This window comes from Poecilia reticulata, chromosome 9 (genome assembly GCF_904066995.2).
Source record: "Poecilia reticulata chromosome 9, P_reticulata-male-v2, whole genome shotgun sequence".
NCBI classification, from domain to species: domain Eukaryota; kingdom Metazoa; phylum Chordata; class Actinopteri; order Cyprinodontiformes; family Poeciliidae; genus Poecilia; species Poecilia reticulata.
In genome coordinates, this window is record NC_088838.1 from 20,436,714 (window position 1) to 20,455,813 (window position 19,100).

At 37.7% G+C, this 19,100-nt stretch overlaps 1 protein-coding gene across 5 annotated transcripts in view; it reads right to left on the reverse strand.

Moving 5' to 3' along the window:
• ntrk2a (neurotrophic tyrosine kinase, receptor, type 2a) overlaps window positions 1-19,100 on the reverse strand; it is a 99,847-nt gene that overhangs the window by 53,870 nt on the left and 26,877 nt on the right. For all 5 annotated transcript variants that reach the window (XM_081610692.1, XM_081610691.1, XM_081610689.1 and 2 more), the window contains 2 exons: window positions 18,816-18,853; window positions 18,473-18,572 (listed from right to left, as the gene is read on the reverse strand). In XM_081610692.1, coding sequence (XP_081466818.1) covers window positions 18,473-18,572; window positions 18,816-18,853 — 138 coding nt within the window. The remainder of the gene's footprint in view (window positions 1-18,472; window positions 18,573-18,815; window positions 18,854-19,100) is intronic.

Below are 19,100 nucleotides of genomic sequence, written 5' to 3' on the forward strand. Positions count from 1 at the left end.
CATCGCATTGAAACGTTTCACTGCCATTCAAACTAAAATACCATCATATTCTTCATAGACGATGAGTATTATTATGTTAAAAGCAGCAACATCTGGCAACAGACGGGATCTGTGCCTGCTAAGCATTAGCAGTGTTTGCAAAACAGGCTCAATTTACAGACATGCTAGAGGTTGATGCCAACAAGAAAAAAACAAAGCAAGATAAAAACAGAATCCACCTGATGTGGAGTTACATGGCATCCAACGGTGCTGAATATGACAAGAAAAATTTTATGCTAACACCATCATGTTTCACTGTTGGTATAATGTTTGTTTGTTGTTGTTGTTGTTGTTGTTGTTGAAATGTTTTGATGGTTATAGATCAGACATAATAGGATGCCCACTTTCCAAAAAGCTAAATCCCTCATGGAAAAAAATCAAGATGTTTTCTAGCAAAGATGAGACAGGTTTTTTCCTATGAAAATTTTAACCAATTTCATTGTTACTATTTACATATAAACATTAATTTTAATCAAGGCAAGTGAGGTCTGCAGTGCTTTAGATGTTCTGAGTTCTTCTGAGTCAATGAGTCATTGATTCGCTCTTATGAATAATTTTGGAAGGTCAGCCACTCACAGAAAAGTTCACAACTATTCCATGTTTTTCTTCACATTTGTGGACTGTGGTTTGCCATTCTTAAAAAAAAAAAAAAAAAAAAAAATATATATATATATATATATATATATATATATATATATATATATATATATATATATATATATATATATAACCTTTTCGACACAGACAGGCACCAATGACTTTCTTTCTGGTTGCTTGAAAAGACCTGTGTTATTTTTCAAGCAACCCTGATCTTGAGAAATGTTACTTTTTAAAGTTTTCTTGGCCTCCTGGTGTGAGATAAGTTCAATGTAAGATCTTAACTTATGGAAGCACTGGTCCTAATCCTGGCTGCTTCATACTCAGCTGCAGTTCACAATTTAATGAAGCTACTGGGGCCACATCATCTGCAAAAAGCAAAGATATGATTCCAAGGCCATGCAACCCGCATCCAATTTTTTTGTGGCTTTCTTAATGGCCAAAGTTTGATCTTTTCACCCCCCAAAAAAATCTCTGAATTTCACCACTTATGTATCAGATTGTTTTCAAAGCGCCTGGCGTCTGAATTGTCATTTTGTATTTTGTCCAAATTTTATGTTGTGCATCACTTCTCCCCCAGAATATAATCCTGACAATTATATTTATGAAATTATAAAAGAAGTCTGTGTTAGAGAAATGAATCACTTCGCATTAAAACAGACTTCTCTACAGAAGTTGCCGTCAATACTCCACCAAGGGCTGCTGCTATTAATTATGCTATCTTTTTATTAGCTTCCCTTGTCTTCTTGTGATTTTGTGACAATACTCTCAGTGGTGAATAAATGTATCCATAGATGGTGGCGTCCATTATTATGGTAGCATCTATGTTATTCTTCTGTGCATGGGTGTCACTTTGTGGTTGTAAACTATTGACACAGAAGTATCGCTGTAGTCACATTTATTCAGTAAAATGAACAATAATGCAAAAAAAAATTGGATTGTAGCAAAAATCGGAATTGAGCATTAAGACCTGTTGTGTGACTGTATCTTTAGTTACTATAAAAAAAAAGTATTCCCCGGTATATTAATCCTCAAAGACTATCAATATTAACAGAGAGTTTGGAAAATAGTAGCAAATCTGGTTATAAAAAAATCATGTTGTTACTGAGCCTTTTAAAGTATCTATGCCTGAAAGAAATTGTGATTATAGCTTTTTAAAAATATTGTATGTACAAGCTGCAAGAAATTCAAACTTGGTCCAGGCCTAACCACGCCCACGACATTGCCTCCCTGAGCAGAAAAAAGAGCATTTTTTTCCCCTTCCGTGTCTGCAGAACATTAAGATTATAAGTTAACTGTGTGGTGTGGATTTGTCTGATATGGCAGTAATTTTGCAAACAGGATAACATCTGCAGAGTGGAATGAGATAATTGGAGCAATTCCAGAAACTTCCATCCAAAAATACATTTGAAGCATAAGGAGAGCTTAGGATGGTTACTCCATCATGTCATCTTACTGACACTGAATAAAAGGCACTAATTAGAAGTCACCTTAAAGTGTGAAATGTTCAAATTGTGTTTATGCAATCCATAATTGCAAGCATGCTTGTTACGTCTTGTACCTTGGCAATGTGTCCAAAATACAAGAGCATGTATTTAGGAAGCTTAAGCAGCAGAAATAAAGTCAGATCAGGGAAAAGCAGCAGCAGCAGGGTGATGGCTGATTCATCCGTCAGGACTCAAAGGAGAACCCCATTCCAGGCAGCTGACACTTCATGATAAAGTACACACTGAGTTGAGGGGAAAAAAACAACCTTTCCTTCCCCTTAAGCTGGCTTTGCCATTTCTGTCTGTGAAAACTGAGGGACATTTGCAGGCTGGCAGTGGACTAAAGGTACGCAAGCCAAAAACAACACACTCAGATGTTACTACCAGTAAGCAGTGACCATCAGACAGAAAACACACTGTGTTTCCCAGTGGGACAGAGATTCTTCAGCTTCCTTGTGTTCATGTCACACAGCAACAGAAAGAAAATCCTCCAGGGAGCTCTTTGAGGATCTAATTTGCAACTTCGCTCCAGGAGACGACAATCCAGTAACACTGGTTTGCCTGTGTACTGTGGATGTTTAATGGATTACCGGTCCCAGGATACAGCAGAGGAATGTGGCATCAGGGGGTTTATTGGTATCGCAGATGTAATGGTTTATGCATTTAACAAAGCCACATCAGGGTCCGGGGCCTATTCTGTAGCTCCCATTTCAAAATCTGAGCTGCGGTAAGATAGATGCCCGATATTATTTTAGACACCATAAAGCGACACCTGAAATAATAAGCAAACAACTTTACAGTACAATTTTCATTACAGAGCTAAACGTGGGCTCTGTTTTAATCCTCCACCTGGTGAAAACAGAATCGTGGTATACAGATCTATATGACGATTTCTGTAGATAACAGAAAGAAAAAAAATGGTCATGGAGGAGTAAATTTCAACCAACAAAAACAAAGAATTTGAGTTAAATTTCACAAAACTTGAAATTCAGCTTTGGCATTCACATAAAAGAAAGACAGAGCAAAATCTCAAGTAAAATAAATGAAACCTGTTTCAATGATTTTTCTCCTTTTTTTTAATATTTTACCTACGTACACTTTTTCACTTTTTAAAGAAGCTTACATCAGCAGCTGGATGTTCGAATTTCAACCAAACATTCAAACAGAGCATAGTCCAACTCTTAATGTACCAAAACTGTGAAGTTTTGTGTTTCACTGACTCAAATCAGCTCCAATTCATCTTCAAAGTTCCCATGTCAACTTCAAACATCCGTACCAGCGCCGGGCCTGGCTGCCATTCATCCCCCGCCCTTGTAGAAGCAGTGAAAAACCTGTTTCTGTGCTGTGACTCAGTCTACAAACAAAGCCGACAAATGGAGCAAAAGATGCCTCAGCTTGAGGCAAGATGGAGAAAAAAAACAAAAAAAAATAAAGAACTTTGGATTAACGATTTGACGTCTTTTTTGTCTCAACTGATTACTTTAGCTGGTTGCAGGTGTTGTTTCATTTGTGTGTGTGAGTGTGCGTGTGTGCGTGTGGGGGTGGGGGGTGGGGGGAGGGGGTGCGTGTGTGTGCGTGTAAGTGCGCGTGATTGGGAGTAGTGATTCACTTCTCTCCCAGACACAGCTAGTGATAATGATTTCGTTTTGGAGCAGCACAGGTTGGCAATGACGCAGGTTGTCATGGCAACAGCATGCAATGGGCAACGGAAGTTGACCATATAGTGCTGTAGACCTTTTGACAACTGCACACGTGTACGCCGCAGCCGTTTTATTCATTTGTCTTGTTTCCATCCAGATTTTCTTTTTTTATTATTTCTCTGACACACAGACAGACACCAATGCTCTCTACACAGGAAAAGAAAAACACAAACCAGTGTGTCACAGCTCCTCACACAAGCAGCACTAAGCAACTTTTCTTTCTTCCTTATTCCCTTTAAGAGAAATTCTGCATTCTGCTATTTACTGATGACGTAACCTCCCCTCAGCATCATGTGGTTAGGTAATTTCTTCCATTTTTTTCCCCTTAATTTCCTTTTCATTAATCTTCATTATTTCACTCGAAACTTATACAACAAAACAGTTTGAAAAAATGTGAGAAAATATCTTTGCAACAGCTGTCGTCTAACTATAGCAGCCAATGACGACCTGTACATTTATTCTCCCTTAAGCATCAAAGTCACTTCCATCAATCGGTCTCATGCTGCATCTAACAATTATTTATCTGGCATATATCTTTTTTTTAAAATAAGGAAGTCGACATTACAAAAAGTATCTTATAAAAATACATTTATTCTCAGAATTACTGATTAAGTAGCTAAGCTGGTAGTAACCTCAATAATATATTTCATAACTTAGTTAAATAAATTAACAGGACATTGGCTGGTTCCGATCATATTAAAAGTGTCATGATGAAGGGTATTTTCACTCCTCCTCGTCAGAGGAGTGGATTGCCCCATTTCTGTTGTCTACGATGTTGTTGCCATTTACCAATTAAGAGAATAATGATCAGTAAAAGTTAAATCATTGGCAATTAAGGTTTGTTAATTTCTTATTATAACATTATTTGATCAAAACAGTAAGACAGCTATTTGATAATAAAATAAGTATTTCCTGTAGCACTAAACTAAACATATGATCTATGCATTTCAGACTGTGCTGATTGAAATCCTGGGCAGACAATTGTCGACATTAACAGCTTTTCTTCGATTTCACAGAAATACCTGGACTTTTAGGGTATTGCTATTGTTAATAAAATCTGATTCATTCTAACACAGATATTAAAAAAATAAAAAATGAAAGCAGAGGAGAGAGCAGGTGAGGCCAGGCAACTGGTTTGCAGATGCTTGCTGCATATCAGATACTATTTTATAAAGACTTATGTATTTTAAAAAAATCCAAAAGCTATAAAAACAGAGAAAGAGATAAAGACAGTAGCTTTAAAATTGAGTTTCAGGCACCTTATAGCCCATATGTGCGTTCATTATTTTTCCCTATAAGCCTTAGAGATCTGCTGTAAGGCAGGTGATCCAGCTGCAGAACAGCATGAAAGTAAAATTATTGGAGACTCATATTATGTGCAACTTTTCTTAAACACACAAGTTTTCAGATCAGAATGATTTATTTCAATGAAGCACTGAGGAAAAAAACACACACAAAAAACCTCAACATAGAAGGTGAAAGTTTCAAACAAAATCAATAGCCAGTTTCTGTCTTTGTCATTTTACAATTAATTTATCAGTAGATTTCTGAAGCAGATATAGGGATTTTTTTCCATTAAACCTAATATTTATCCAGTAGACATTTTGATATTTCATATTTTATGAGCTATTCACATTTTAATTGATATAAAAAATATCGAAAAAGATTTGAGCCTGGCCAGCAAAGAAAAAGATACTACAGAGGAAATTCTGAGTGGCCAAAACGAATGTTAGAATACACTTCAAACAGCTTGAATCAGAGATGGACTTTTTTTAGTATTATTACACAGAGTATGTCAGTGTTACAATTTAAAACTGTCAAACAGATACTGAGTGGTATTTAATATGTTGTGAGTAAATTCTGCATATTAAAAGCTGAATAACTAACCGGCTTCCTAATTCAAAACTGCAACGATTTCATTTAATATGAGATGCTACCACAAGTAAGGAAACTCATGCTGAGGGTGATGAAAGCCAAGTGTGAGAGTAAGAGAGGGAGCGGAGAAGGATGCTGCAAGATGGATTTTTCAAATTAAAAGCATTGCTCTTTGTGCGTGCAACTGCTGTGACAGAAATATCTTGGCAAACCAAATACACATCTGCAATGAAGGGGGCGGCTGATGAACATCATCCACAAAAAAACGTGCATTCTGTCATTATGTTTACTACATTTGTTGAGACATCCATCTTTATAATTTGTTTCTTTTTTTTTGATTGTTTTGTTTGACAGCAGCAGATGGACTGGAATGGTGATGAATCTAGTGCAGCATTTTAGCACAATAAGGCAAAAAAAAGAGAACAGACTGTTGTATAAATTAATACTTACACAAATTCTTCAAAGGTATTAAAACGAATGTAGAAAAAAATACAAGACAAAATGCTACCACAATCCGTTTTCCTCACAAATCTTTCCCTTGTCTCCACAGATGCATACAGCAGAGCTGCTGACCTTAGCACTGGACAGGTCTCAAAAAAGCGGCGCTATGAAGACGGCAGCATCTCGCCTCAGTCTGGACAGGCAAACGATCAATCGATCCATCAATAAACTTCTATCTGTTTTAGTGCCTTTCCATCTGGCCCAGCGCTGCTGCCGACTCTGTCCCTTTTTGCCATCTTTCACTGTGCAGCAGATCCACACATATGCAACAACAAAGCAGCCAGACATGCTAAATGATATTGGCAAGCAACGTTGCCAACTCTCATGCATATTCAGGACAACTAAGGACTTTGTGTCTTGGCTACTTGAGTTTCTACCTTGGTGTAGCAGTACTAAGTGCTGATTGATAGCAATAGCCTCATTAACATAGATTCTGTCATATAGATATTTACTGCACTGGCTGCCAAGAAAAAGTCACATTGATGCAACACACTCGCTCTCTGGCAGCAAAGACCTTTCCGGGCTAAGCGGCGGCGCCTTGAGAGCCAGCTCACTGTCACGGTGTCTGAGCAAAACTACCACGCTGACACGCTGTACATGTTTACACAGTAAACTTGCCTGCGTCGGCAAATCTCAGAGGTGCGAATACCCATATGGCTCAGTCTAAATTCTGAGGGATCATTATTGCTTCATTTGATATGAAGGAACATTGGTAAGAAAAACACGGAAAATAAATGTGTCACAGGTTTAAATGCAATAACGACATCATAATGTCTTTGCACGTGTAAATAATTTGTAAATTAATCTGACACTAACAATCTCATACAGTGATGTACAAAAACACCTAAGAATTTATCCTCCATCAACGAGACGATATTTTTTCCAGATCAAAATATAACTACCTAGTATACAATATTATGAGATTTAATAAGCAAAAGATTGACTTCCGGTACAAAAATATTAGCAACTTTAAATTTTGATTGTTTCGAACCTTAAATGTGGACCTATCTTTCAGTCAAGATCATGATTTACGTGTCTATAATTTTGAATAAGCACAATCATGCAATAGTTATTATGTCGTATCTTCGTCCTCGATGCTCAACACAACATAACTCCAATGCTACACAAAATTAAGCTTCTGATTGGCGGTCCTTGTGATTACTCCTCCGCTGGAAGAATGAAGTGACAAAAGAGGAGCTGAGTCTGAGTTTGGCACCACAGACATTTAGGATCCATCAAACTGGCCAAGTCTGACAGAACCAATTACAATTTCAGATTCAGTACTGATTGAATCTGAAATGTTAACACATACTACGTAGTTGAAAGTGCTACAATACTGAATATGGAAAAAAGGTAACAGATATTATCCACTTAAATGATGGTCTTCAAAATGTTTACATTAGTTTTGATTCTCTTTCAGTTCCTTAAAGTAATTTCTTATGTCAAAGTAAAAATAATAAATTAATAAATAAAATGCAAACTAAACCTGGAGTCATTGCAAGTGCCGTTTGGTGTAATTTTGTGGTCTCTGCTTCTGCATCTTTCCTCCCTCTTGGCTTTCTCTCCAGCTGGCTTATTTTGCTCCCGTCAGTCACACCTTTGTCTAATTGCCTCCTTCCCCTTTGTGTATTCATTTTTCATGCTCCCTTCCTCCCGTGACAGTTCGTCTCTGTTTTTGGTGACAAGTGTTTCAACTTTCTCCTAGAGTAGCTCTCAAGTTTTCTGGGATTTTTTTGAATTCTGCGTCAGCTTTTGTGATTTAAATATTCCTGCCTGACTGATTGCTCTCCTGTGGGCTGCTCAAGCTCGAATAAATCTCTGGTAGTTCAACTTGCCGACTGCAGTTGAGTCCAAATTCCCTACTGCTGTGAAAAAATACAATCTAATCCTCTGCCTGCTGCACTCCAGCTTGGACCAAGCAGATCAATCAACAAGAGAAGTACTTTCACCATATGATAAGGAAACCGGTGGCAGCAATAGAGTGCATGATGGTTTCACAGGGTGAGCAACTTTTTGGAAAATCAGATGCAAATTTCCAACTAATACAGAAACATTCTTAAAGTTCACAGAAAATAATCAACAGAAAACACACAAGTCCAAATTATATTAACGGAAATATGATGCTAAACAATAAGAAATGTGTTCAAAATCCTTAACACATACCTCTAATAAACTCTGCCCCAGTGGTTCAGGGTAAATAAAAGAGTACACTCGCCACCTATAGCATTTTTCTGGGCTACATTTCTACCTGGGGATCTTTTTTACCTGTTTTATTATATGCAGTAGAAAATAAGGGGTTAAAGAATGCCCAATGAAGACAATCCTAGTTCCTGGAAATATTTCTTGCAGGCGAAACATGTCTCTTGCAATGAACACACTTTTCTCGCTTTCCTGGAAAACCTTTTCATCTGTTCTCACAACAATCCTTTATTCTGGATTTCCTTTGACTACACAACAATCCTCAGATGAACTGACCTTCTGGAAATTTCTGTCTTGTAGAAAGAAGGCCACAGGAGTTGTTTTTCTCTGCAGAGTTCTGTAAAACTCTGGCCCAGGTGTTTCTTCTCTAGAGGAGCTCATTGAGAACTTGATTGATTACTCTGACCTCTCCGGTGCCCTTTGCTTCACATAACAAATTCTTTCAGGCCAAGCAAACCTTTTCCACTCACCATCAGTCTGTGTGTTGGACTGACCTCCTATATGGCACTTCTTGGTCCAATGGGAGACTGTATGCATATGCAACAATCCACATCCTCCCACCTCTTCTGAGATTGAGATGACGTGGATGTTGTAGATTTTTGGTTGGGGGCTTGTTTCATGCCTCCTTAATTTATACAGGGGTCCAATTCTTTTTGAGCAAAGGGCACAACTCTTTTCTACATCGACTTCTAACTGCTTATTACAGATATTTTCTTTTAGTGATGCAATGTGGACTAACTATACTGACTCCCAGGCTGTAGCTAATGATGTCTTTAGAGAATTGCTCAATGTCTGAGTTTTAGTTTCTTTGGATGATATTGTAAGCTTATGTTTTTATGGCCATATCCACATTCAGAGGAGCAAAACAAAACTCAAGACTCAATTGCGGTGAACTCGATCTGAACTCAAGCCTTCAGACATGGTCTATTATTTCACAGAAAGTAGCCACCATCATGGTTATAGTCTGGACTCTACTGTGTTCCCCATTTTGTTGCTTAGCTTGAAGTTAAGCAATCAATTACACAATTACTTCAATGGGAGAACATGTCAACTCCATGATAAAAGCCCCTGCCTGGGACTTGAACCCAGGCCTTCCTCCTGCAGGTAGCAACACTGCTACCAGCTGTTTTACTTGCTAATAGTCTAGACAACAACATAAAAAGTCTGTGTTTCTGAGAAAACCAGATTACAAGAATTTTACATCGTAATTCTATTCTCTCCTCACAAATAAAAACATTGTGCTGGTGCTACAATAGCCTTTCTAAGTCCCACCAACAGACGTCATGCCCAGGGCATATCAGCATATGCTTGGCACTTACAGGCTCTTCCACTGAACCAAATTATGTTGATCCTTTTGGAGTGACTGTGGGACTGAGAGGCTAGACTTTCTATTTTGATCCATCGTCCAGGACAAACAGCTGCCTGAAAATATGATTAAAGGGAAAGAAATATTTGCATTAATGAATCAGTGCTGCCGCCAGAAAACAGCACGTCCCAGACTTTAAAAGCTCTAATGTCTTAAATATGCACATTAGATAATCATGTGTTGTTTGAGTTTCATGACCCCCTGGTTTCCTGTAGGATCATTTAATGTCCACTTATGGTGTCTGATTTTCAAAATGAGCTCATGCAGAACATTTCAAAGTGCTATCTGTTTGAAGTGGCAAGTAATCAAATTTTAAACCCCCACATCCCTCAAACTCATCTTTCCAAATGGAAACAAATTCTCAAGATTCAGCTGCTCTGCAATAATTTCATCTGAGCCATGCTTTGATTGTATGTATACACCATGTCCTGTTCCCACACTGCTCTCCTTGTTTGAGTCATCTCATTTTTCATCGCTTTGGCAGTCTGCAAAGGTCAGACTGACCAGCGCAGGACAGGAAATGATGTACAGCTGTACAATAGACTCCCTAACAAACATGAGGGAGACAACAACTAAAAGTGACTGTTTTCAAGCTTTTTGGCTGTTAATCAACCAACAATGATACTTCTTTAGAAAATGAACTTTTAAAGCTTCTATCTGGGATTGCTTTCACAGCCCTACAAAAACAATTAATAAGTTAGTACTTTCTCTTTTCAGACTTTCCAGTAATTTATTCTTTACACAGACTATTTCTGAAGAAATTATAAATTCAAAGAGCAATTTACAGTTAAAGCTAAAGCAGGCATACTGTATGTATTCAGTTGCCTTCACGCTGCTGAGAGAAAGATGAAGAACACACATGAGAAATGAAAGTGATAAATGCTTAAAAAAAACTTGATCTGAACCAACTAATTCACTTAACTATCTCAGAACCATATCATAAAAACTTACGTCTTGCTGAACCCTGAACTCAATCTCATGAAAAATTTGGAGGGAGATCATAAGAGGCCTGTGCGAACAAGGCAGTTTGCAAACCTGACACATGTCAGAAGGAATGGGAATAGGAAAACATTTGAATGCTCAACATTATGTCAACTTTGAACTTTCAGAGATTAATAAAACCTAAATCAGTGTCTACTACTATTTTCACAAAATCTTTCCTCAGATAAGAGGAGGTGTCTCTTTAAGGTGCTCAAAACTGTCTGTCGGTTTTTCTGCTTAAGAAGTTCTCTCCAGAAGTATATTTTACTTTACTTATGAAACGCTTCACTTTACTTGTAAAGCACAGCAGGAACAAAAAGCCGTCAGGCAAGTGCACAGACAAGGTCTCCAAGCAGCATTTGACTTTGTAAAAGAGTAGCTTCCATCTTCAGAGCACTTCAAACAATCATTGCCCTCAGGTCCTGCCATAGGCTTTAAAACTTCTCTTCCTCCTGCTCTGCACGCTAAAACCATTAAACACATTAAGTTGAGTCAGGATATAGAATAAAATAATAAAACGGAAGCCTGAGTCCTCTTCCCCTTGCATCCAGCAATGCTGAGTATCGAGTTTAAAGGACTAATGCAAGGCACAAGGCGAAACATCATTAATAGCTGCATTTGTGTTTAATACACTTAGCAGACACAATAATCACTGCAGAGTCCATCCATCCATCCATCCATCCATCCATCCATCCATCCATCCATCCATCCATCCATCCATCCATCCATCCATCCATCCATCCATCCATCCATCCATCCATCCATCCATCCATCCATCCATCCATCCATCCATCCATCCATCCATCCATCCATCCATCCAGACCATGGTCTCAGATGTGGAGGAATTGATCCTCATTCCAGCTGCGAACCACCCAGCAAAGCTTTTCTCCAATTTAATTCCATCAACTCATCTGCAAACATCAACTTATCTATTCTTAATAGTGTTAAACCAAATGTAAAGTCAAAACGAAAACACACACTTAAATAAAATAAAAAAGATATTTGTGATGGGGATCAAATGTGCAAAACATATCCAAGGCAAATTGTTAGCTGGCTCAGCTCCATTATTGGACAGCATGTAACAATGAAAAGTACTTGTATGTTTGGACGCTCTCCAGAAATAAACTGGAACATGAACAGGCTGAGAAACAGTTGAAGGTGTACACATCCACCAACAAGAATTCAGTAAAATGTTGTTTCCGTTTAGTAAATATGCATTTTCTGTGTTTTGTTTTCATCATTTTTGCAACCAGGCTTGTCAGCTGCACAATAATTGTGCATGAAATTGTACAGCACTTTCAAGGCAGGCCTTTAGAGCTGCAGAGGAGTAAGAGCTTCAGGCAATTTACCTCAAATAACCTGTTGTCCTTTAAAAATGTTGTTATGGTTACTGAAGAGAGATTCATTTAAAGAGGTTTTCATGACGTCTTCCATTCAAACTTAGGTTTGTGGAGACTCTAAACTAGCGCTTAAGAAGCATTTAACACAACAAAAGCTTAGAAATCACAAAATTTTCACTGAAACAAGAAATATTTCATCAAATAGATACAAGAAGCTTTCTGTTTCAAACCAGCTCTGACTCTACCCACACTTTAAAAAGTAGAGGGTCAATAGTTTTCAGTTTAAGGCTCTCATATTGCTGTTGCACATGTTTTGTTTTTTGAAGCAAGCAGAGCTCATTGAAGACCTCAAAAAACTGGAGGCTAGAGCTGCTTTTCAGCAGGGAGTGAAGAAGAAGAAGAGGAGGTGGTGGTGGTGGTGGTGGTGCCAGTGGATGTGGTGGGTATGCTGAGCATGCTCTGTGAAGCCCGGGGCCCAGAACGAAGCTCCACTGACCTTGAGGGTGTCATTTCGATCGATCGACAGAAAGGAGCGGTGTATGCGTGTGAGGGAGACAGAGGGAAAGAAAGATGGAGGCGTGCAACTCCACCAAACAAGGAGAAAACTGAAACCTGCACTAATGATGAATCATTGATAAGTGGACAGAGGAAGACTTCGTCTTTCATCTCTGATTTTTTTCTTTTCTTTTTGTGCTCTTTGCCTTGTTCCATCTTTGTTTTCGATGCCTGCGGTCTGTCTCCAGAATCTTTCAGCATTTTATCATATCTTTCTTTAAATCCTTTGATATCCTCCCGTTTCTGTTTTTCTTCTCTGACTTCCTGACAAATGTCAAATTTAGCATTTATTTTTCTCTTTCTCATCTTCTTCCTCCTCACCAGCTGGCTCTCACTTTCTCTTCTTCACAAGTGCTGATTCACTTTCAGTCATTTTGGTCTGTCATGACATTTCAGTTTCACTGCTGTGTCAGAAACGGGGTTGATGATGGTACTTCTCTTCCTACAGAGGCAGAAGTACCACAACAGCAGCTGTGAGAACAGGACGCAGCTACAACAGCTGCTGATACACCTTGAACACTTCACTTTTTGTGATATTGTTATCAAAATCTTGAATGTATTTTGTTGGAATATAAATAAAACTAAAGAGGCCCATGGTAACTCTGAAGCTGCATGTTGGCGACACAACACAACAATCGGAAAGTATCCCTGCCTATGCAAACTTTTCAGTCCATTCAAAATCATGAAGCATTTTGCATCAGTCAATCACATGAAATTGTAAAGAAAAACATTAAGGTGTGTGGATGGCTTGGAAGGGTTTTTATCCACATATGTTCTTTTTAAGACAGCCTACTGTCATGTTTTTTTCCTTCATTCTACATTTTCTGACTTTCATTTTTTTAAGCATCATGTGAATGTGTGTTACTTCCTCCAGGGCAATTAAGTGAACATGCATCGTCTTTTTAAGCATATCTCATTGTTGTATGTCTATAAAAAGTACATTTAAACATTTTTTTTATTGCATTGCCATGCTACAAATTTTGATGTACTACTTTCTAATCCAGTGACTGATCATGTGGCACAATTACTTCAAGCCTCCTTTCTCTCAAGAGTCTTATTGATTCAGCACGTTCAATTTCTTAGAAAACTAAATTGGTGTGCAAAATCTCCCCTTTCTGCATCTTGGATGCAAAAGATGATTTGATTAAGTTTTTGTCACTGGTTAGTTAGAACCACATTTACCAAGAAACAATTAGGGCCAATTTATGGGCGCTCACTGGTGTTCATTTGAAAAGCTGTCTGCCTACACAGGAAAGATTATGGGCATTAAACCAACACAGAGCCTACAGAGACACATTTGCATGCAGCCCTCCATTAAGCCAACGGGGTCTCTCTGCTGCAATGATGTTGCACAAAGGATGCCTTGAAGTTAAAAAGCACCAGCTGCAGCACGGTTCCTTTTTACAAGATGGGATGTCTTCATCTAATTAGTCCAATCGATGTTTTTTCGGATTGATCAGCATAAGACTCGCAGAAAGCATTTTGGATCCCAACCTATCTTGCTTAGTATTATACTAGAGCAAGAGTTCCCAGTTTGGAAAAACTGGGAATTCATGCTGTCAGACAGAAAGAAGAGAAGAGACAGCTAGTAACCAGAAAAAACTCAAGTAAATATTACTATATAAATATCCTAGTGTCTCCTAACATCTGCTCAAATGCTAAGCTTGCATGTAAAGTTTGGCTCATGCAGCTGCACAATACAACCTGACAGGTCTCTCTTCATTCATCCAGAGTTTTGTGACTTAACAAAATTCCTATTCAAAACATTGCACCAAATACACGGTCTTCTTCTGCTTGTGTTTTTTATTTTGGTTTACTGAGAACTGCAGCTGGCCATCTTCCTTACGTCTGATATAAAAGCATCCCCGAAGCATGATACTGCCAACACTATGTTTTGCCCTGGGAATGTTATGCTTGTGGGTGATGTTCCTGTAATAGATTCCACCACTTTTACAGCATTGCCTGTCAGCATTAAAATCACAGAGAGAAGAGCATCTGCTTATACATTTCAGGACTTATTTCAACAATGGCTTTCAACTCAGAGTTGCCATTAGCTTTAGAGTGAAACTGCTTACCAATTAAATAGTTTAACAATTAGTTTGCCAGCCCTGCGTTTTATTTATGGATTTGAAAGTAAACAGGACTTAATGTCTGGGGTGGTGGTGGGTGTTTGGGTGGAGTGGACGTTGTGAAAAATATGTATCCCTTCTTTCTACTTCACTTGTATACAGTACTTTGCATTTGTTTACCATGTAATATCCAATTAAAATATACTTTGTATTATATAATTTGTGTTTGTATCATGACGAAATGTGAGAAAGTTTAAGAGATGTGAATATATTACACTGCACTGGAAAACTATATATATAAAAAACACAACCCTGCTCTAAATGTCTTTTGTGGTTATTAATGATGAAGAAACAGAATGTTGCATTCATTACAGAAATGTAAACGAGCTACTGCAGCTACTTAATTTGCAATCAGAAAGAGATACTGCCAGCATCAGAGGCTGTGCTTATTCACTGCACATCTGTTCCACCAGTCACAGGGCCCGATGTATGCTGATTACACTTTTTGTTCACAAGATTGTCATTATTGTCAGCTCTGACTGTGCTTATGTGGGTGAGTATGTCTGTGTGCATAAGTCTATGATTTAGCAAACATGTTCTGATGAAAAAAATGCTAGCTACTTTACATTAGCACCCACAGTCCTTTGCCATCTGGGGGTTGGATTTCCAGAGTTTAGAGGGACTGGTCAATGGTCAGAATGAACAAACAGCAGCTATGTGGACTCAGACCTTAGCCTCTGTCTGACTCCAATCTGCTCCTGCTGATGCTACAGTTATTCCCCTGATAAAGTCTCTCCAATCTCAACATGCTGTAGGCCACACTCATCAGGCTGTTTGTGGAGCATAAGGATGGGGCCGCATCATAAGACGAAGGGCAAGAGTGGAAATAAGAAAAGATAAAGACTCAAGCCGAGCAATCAGAAGGAGAGAAACAGCAATGGGATCTAACATCTTTCTTTCCACATGAGTGGAAGTGCATAGTCAAGGAAAAGTGTTTGGCTAGCAAAAAATAATACACAGCCATATACATTTTACGCAGTATATTAAAATGCAGAGAGGTTATTTCTTTCATTTTCCTTCAACCGCATGTAATTTTGCAGGAGCAAAACAAAACTATGCAACTCCATAAATTCACAAAATGCACATTCGCTCCCCCTGCCTTCCCTCCATCTTCTCTGGAGGCCAAACTACTTCACTTCAACAGTAAAATGCACATATGTTTGGCAAACACATTTATCAAGTCCCTAAATATCTAAATTTACATTTACTTTATGTCTGCTCATTTAAATTTTAAAAGTTCAAATGCTAGCAGAGCAGACGGTGCGAATATGTAATATAATTTTGAAACGGCTATATTTGTAAATGGCACAAAACGACTTCCTCAAAACATTGCTTTAACTCCTCAATATATAGGTAAAATGAACCAAGCCGAATGGAAAACACAAAAAACAGCATCAACTAAAAGGTTCATATACTGTAACTCCGGTTATGTATATAAAATTTATCTAGAATAGATGTTACTGTTAGTACACAAGAAAAAGAAGACATCTACCGAAGAGTTCAGCTAAATCCATTCTAATAAATCAGGAGGTTAATGCAAGAGGAATCTGATTAGTTTCGTATGTAGCCAATGCAGAAGTCAGTGAGTGAATGTTCTTAAGATACATTCGAAAATAAGATTACAGCAGCAAACTTTAAAAGCAAGCATCTGAGTATGAAAGATTCAACAATGGCTAGAGCAGCAGACTTACATTTCCATGACAAAGGCTTTGTAAGTTTAACCTGCATGCATGTTATTCACCAACAGACCTGAGACCCAGAAGAATGACTAAACTATAGCAGTTTCCACCCAATAAAGGAGGATTCATGGATACATATTGATCATTGTATAAAAAAAAAATCAAGAGTCAAAACTGAAATTAGGCTGCATTACACAGCAGACTGTGTAATGTAAATTGAGAGTAATGAACCAGTCAGAACAATGTAACTTTTATATTAACATTTTTTTAATACAGTAATTGACAATTATGCAATTTAATTCATACACTGGCAAAATTTCCAGGGATGTTACTGATTTTTCCTAAAATGTTTAATATAAAATATAACAGAAATACAGTAATCAACCCTTAAAACTCTGACCAAATAATTTCAGAATACATGATAAAAGTTAGTTAAGCCCAAAATAATTTGTGTACCTCTCAGCTTTAGGTTTAAAGGAATCTTTTAGTTTTACTAAATTGTTTCTTCTACTGTCAATAATGTTTTGGATAGGCCCAGCCAGAGTCCTGACATGAATCTGAAAATTAATCTATAGAGGGAGCAAAAGATCAGGATGGTTTCCAGGTCTTTCAACCTAAACGACTTGGAGTTTTTCTAAAAAGAAGTTTCCAGTGGAGACATGCAAATAGCTGGTTGGAAATTGTAAAAACGTGGGTTTAATTGCTGTAATGGTCAGACAGGTTTTTCCAATGATTATTGTACAGGGTCTAAAAAATTTTTGGCATGGTAATTTATAATAAAATAAAATAAAACTATAAGTGCTTTTTTTTTCAGATCAGATTTTTTTTTTCAGATAAATAATTTTAAATCTAAATCTCCAAGGGTGGCATCTAAATTTACATGCCGCCCTTTCAACCATCCTCTCAATGGTTTTAGCATCTGTCATGCCTGTTGGAACGGAAACAACTGTTGATGGTTAAAATTCCATTTTAACCATTTAAAATGCCATTGTGGCTATTGCAGGACACGTAGTGAATTGTCTTCAGTCGGACAAATAACATATTTACCTTTATGTTATTTAAATGTAAATAATCCATTCTCTGTCCTACAAGTTTACATTTGCAAGTTTTTACAGTTAATTCAATAAGACTGAATGCCTTTTTACTCAATACAAGACTAAAAATTATCTGGATTATGTTCTACTGTCATCTGTACCAAAAGAACACAATGACCTAGCATTAGAAAATAATGCTAGGTCATTGCACCATTATAATGGTAAGGGTGGCCAAAATATTCATATTCATTTAAAGTAAATTTAAAAAAAGACTTACTGGGCAGCAGACGCTAGTTTCAGACTTTCATTCTTTGAGGTGAAACTAACACAGGACCTGATATTGCTACTATTATCTGAAAACAATTAGCTTTTAAAGGTACTGAACAATTTCCAGCTTACGACAGTTGTGTTTGTTTTTGTTTTTATTATTTCAGACTTTGGACTGTGAGGACGAGATAAATAACAAGCCCAGCTGAAACTGTTTTGGAGCTCCTTCATCTTGTAACTCACGTTCAGGCTGGTTAGGCTCGACTGCTAACTTTCCCACCGTCAGCAATTATTACAGCAGACAGGAGCAGGAGACTGTGAGGATAAGCCCCATGAAGATGGAGTTGTTCTAAGAGATAAAGTGAGGGATTTCTCACCCACATACATATTAAACACCTGATCTCATTTTCCATTTTAATCCCTACAAGTAATATAATATGGGCTTTTTAGTAATTGAAAAACATCAAGAATCCAAATGGTATTTTGACCAAAGTATCTTATATTTTAGTGAGGCTTCAGGAAATTATGTCAACAGTTCTTAAAATGGCATAATCTATACAGTTTAATGATTAACAGTGATTAAAAAAAAGAAACTAAATTGTTTCTGATCCTGGTGTATGATATATGCGGGGTTCTAATTATCCATGAAACCACCTTCATTTTACCACCCACTTTTAGCAATAACCTCACAAGTATGTTAAAAGTATAAATTGGGAGACATACCTTTGATGCCAAACTTGGAATTTCCTCCAAACTTTAGGATAACCAGCATCAGCAAGAAACCAGTGAAGGCTACAGCAGCAATTCCCACGACTACGTATACCTGCAAAAGGACAAAGCAGCCTTATGTCTCCACATATCTGCTGCAGACAAGCCAGCCAAAACACAGTGACAGCTGCACAAAATCAAATGCAACACACAGCACAACAAAAGACAGAAGACGCTGGTTATTCTTATTTCGCTGGAAGTAAAAACAGAATATTCTGATCTGGGTTCATCCAGTCAGATCTAACTTTAAGAAGGAGATAAACCACTTTTAAGACAGGAGATACAAAGAAAGACTCACAGCAACTCTGTCCTCAGGTGGGTCTAGAGGAGGATTCTCTGTGGATGAAAGGACAAAAAGGAAAACAGAGAGTAAGTTGGGACAAACTGTCACTTCAGTCTTTGCATTTTGTTTTTATCATTGGTAAAGAATATAATTCAGAGTGACTAATCTAAATTATTCATTTAAAAAACAACTGCCGGTCATTTATAGTTTCACGCGCACCAGAAAGAACAGCAAGGCTATTATTTCTTACATCCAAGTTAGACACTGGCAATAAAACATCTTGAATAAAGTGATAAGGAC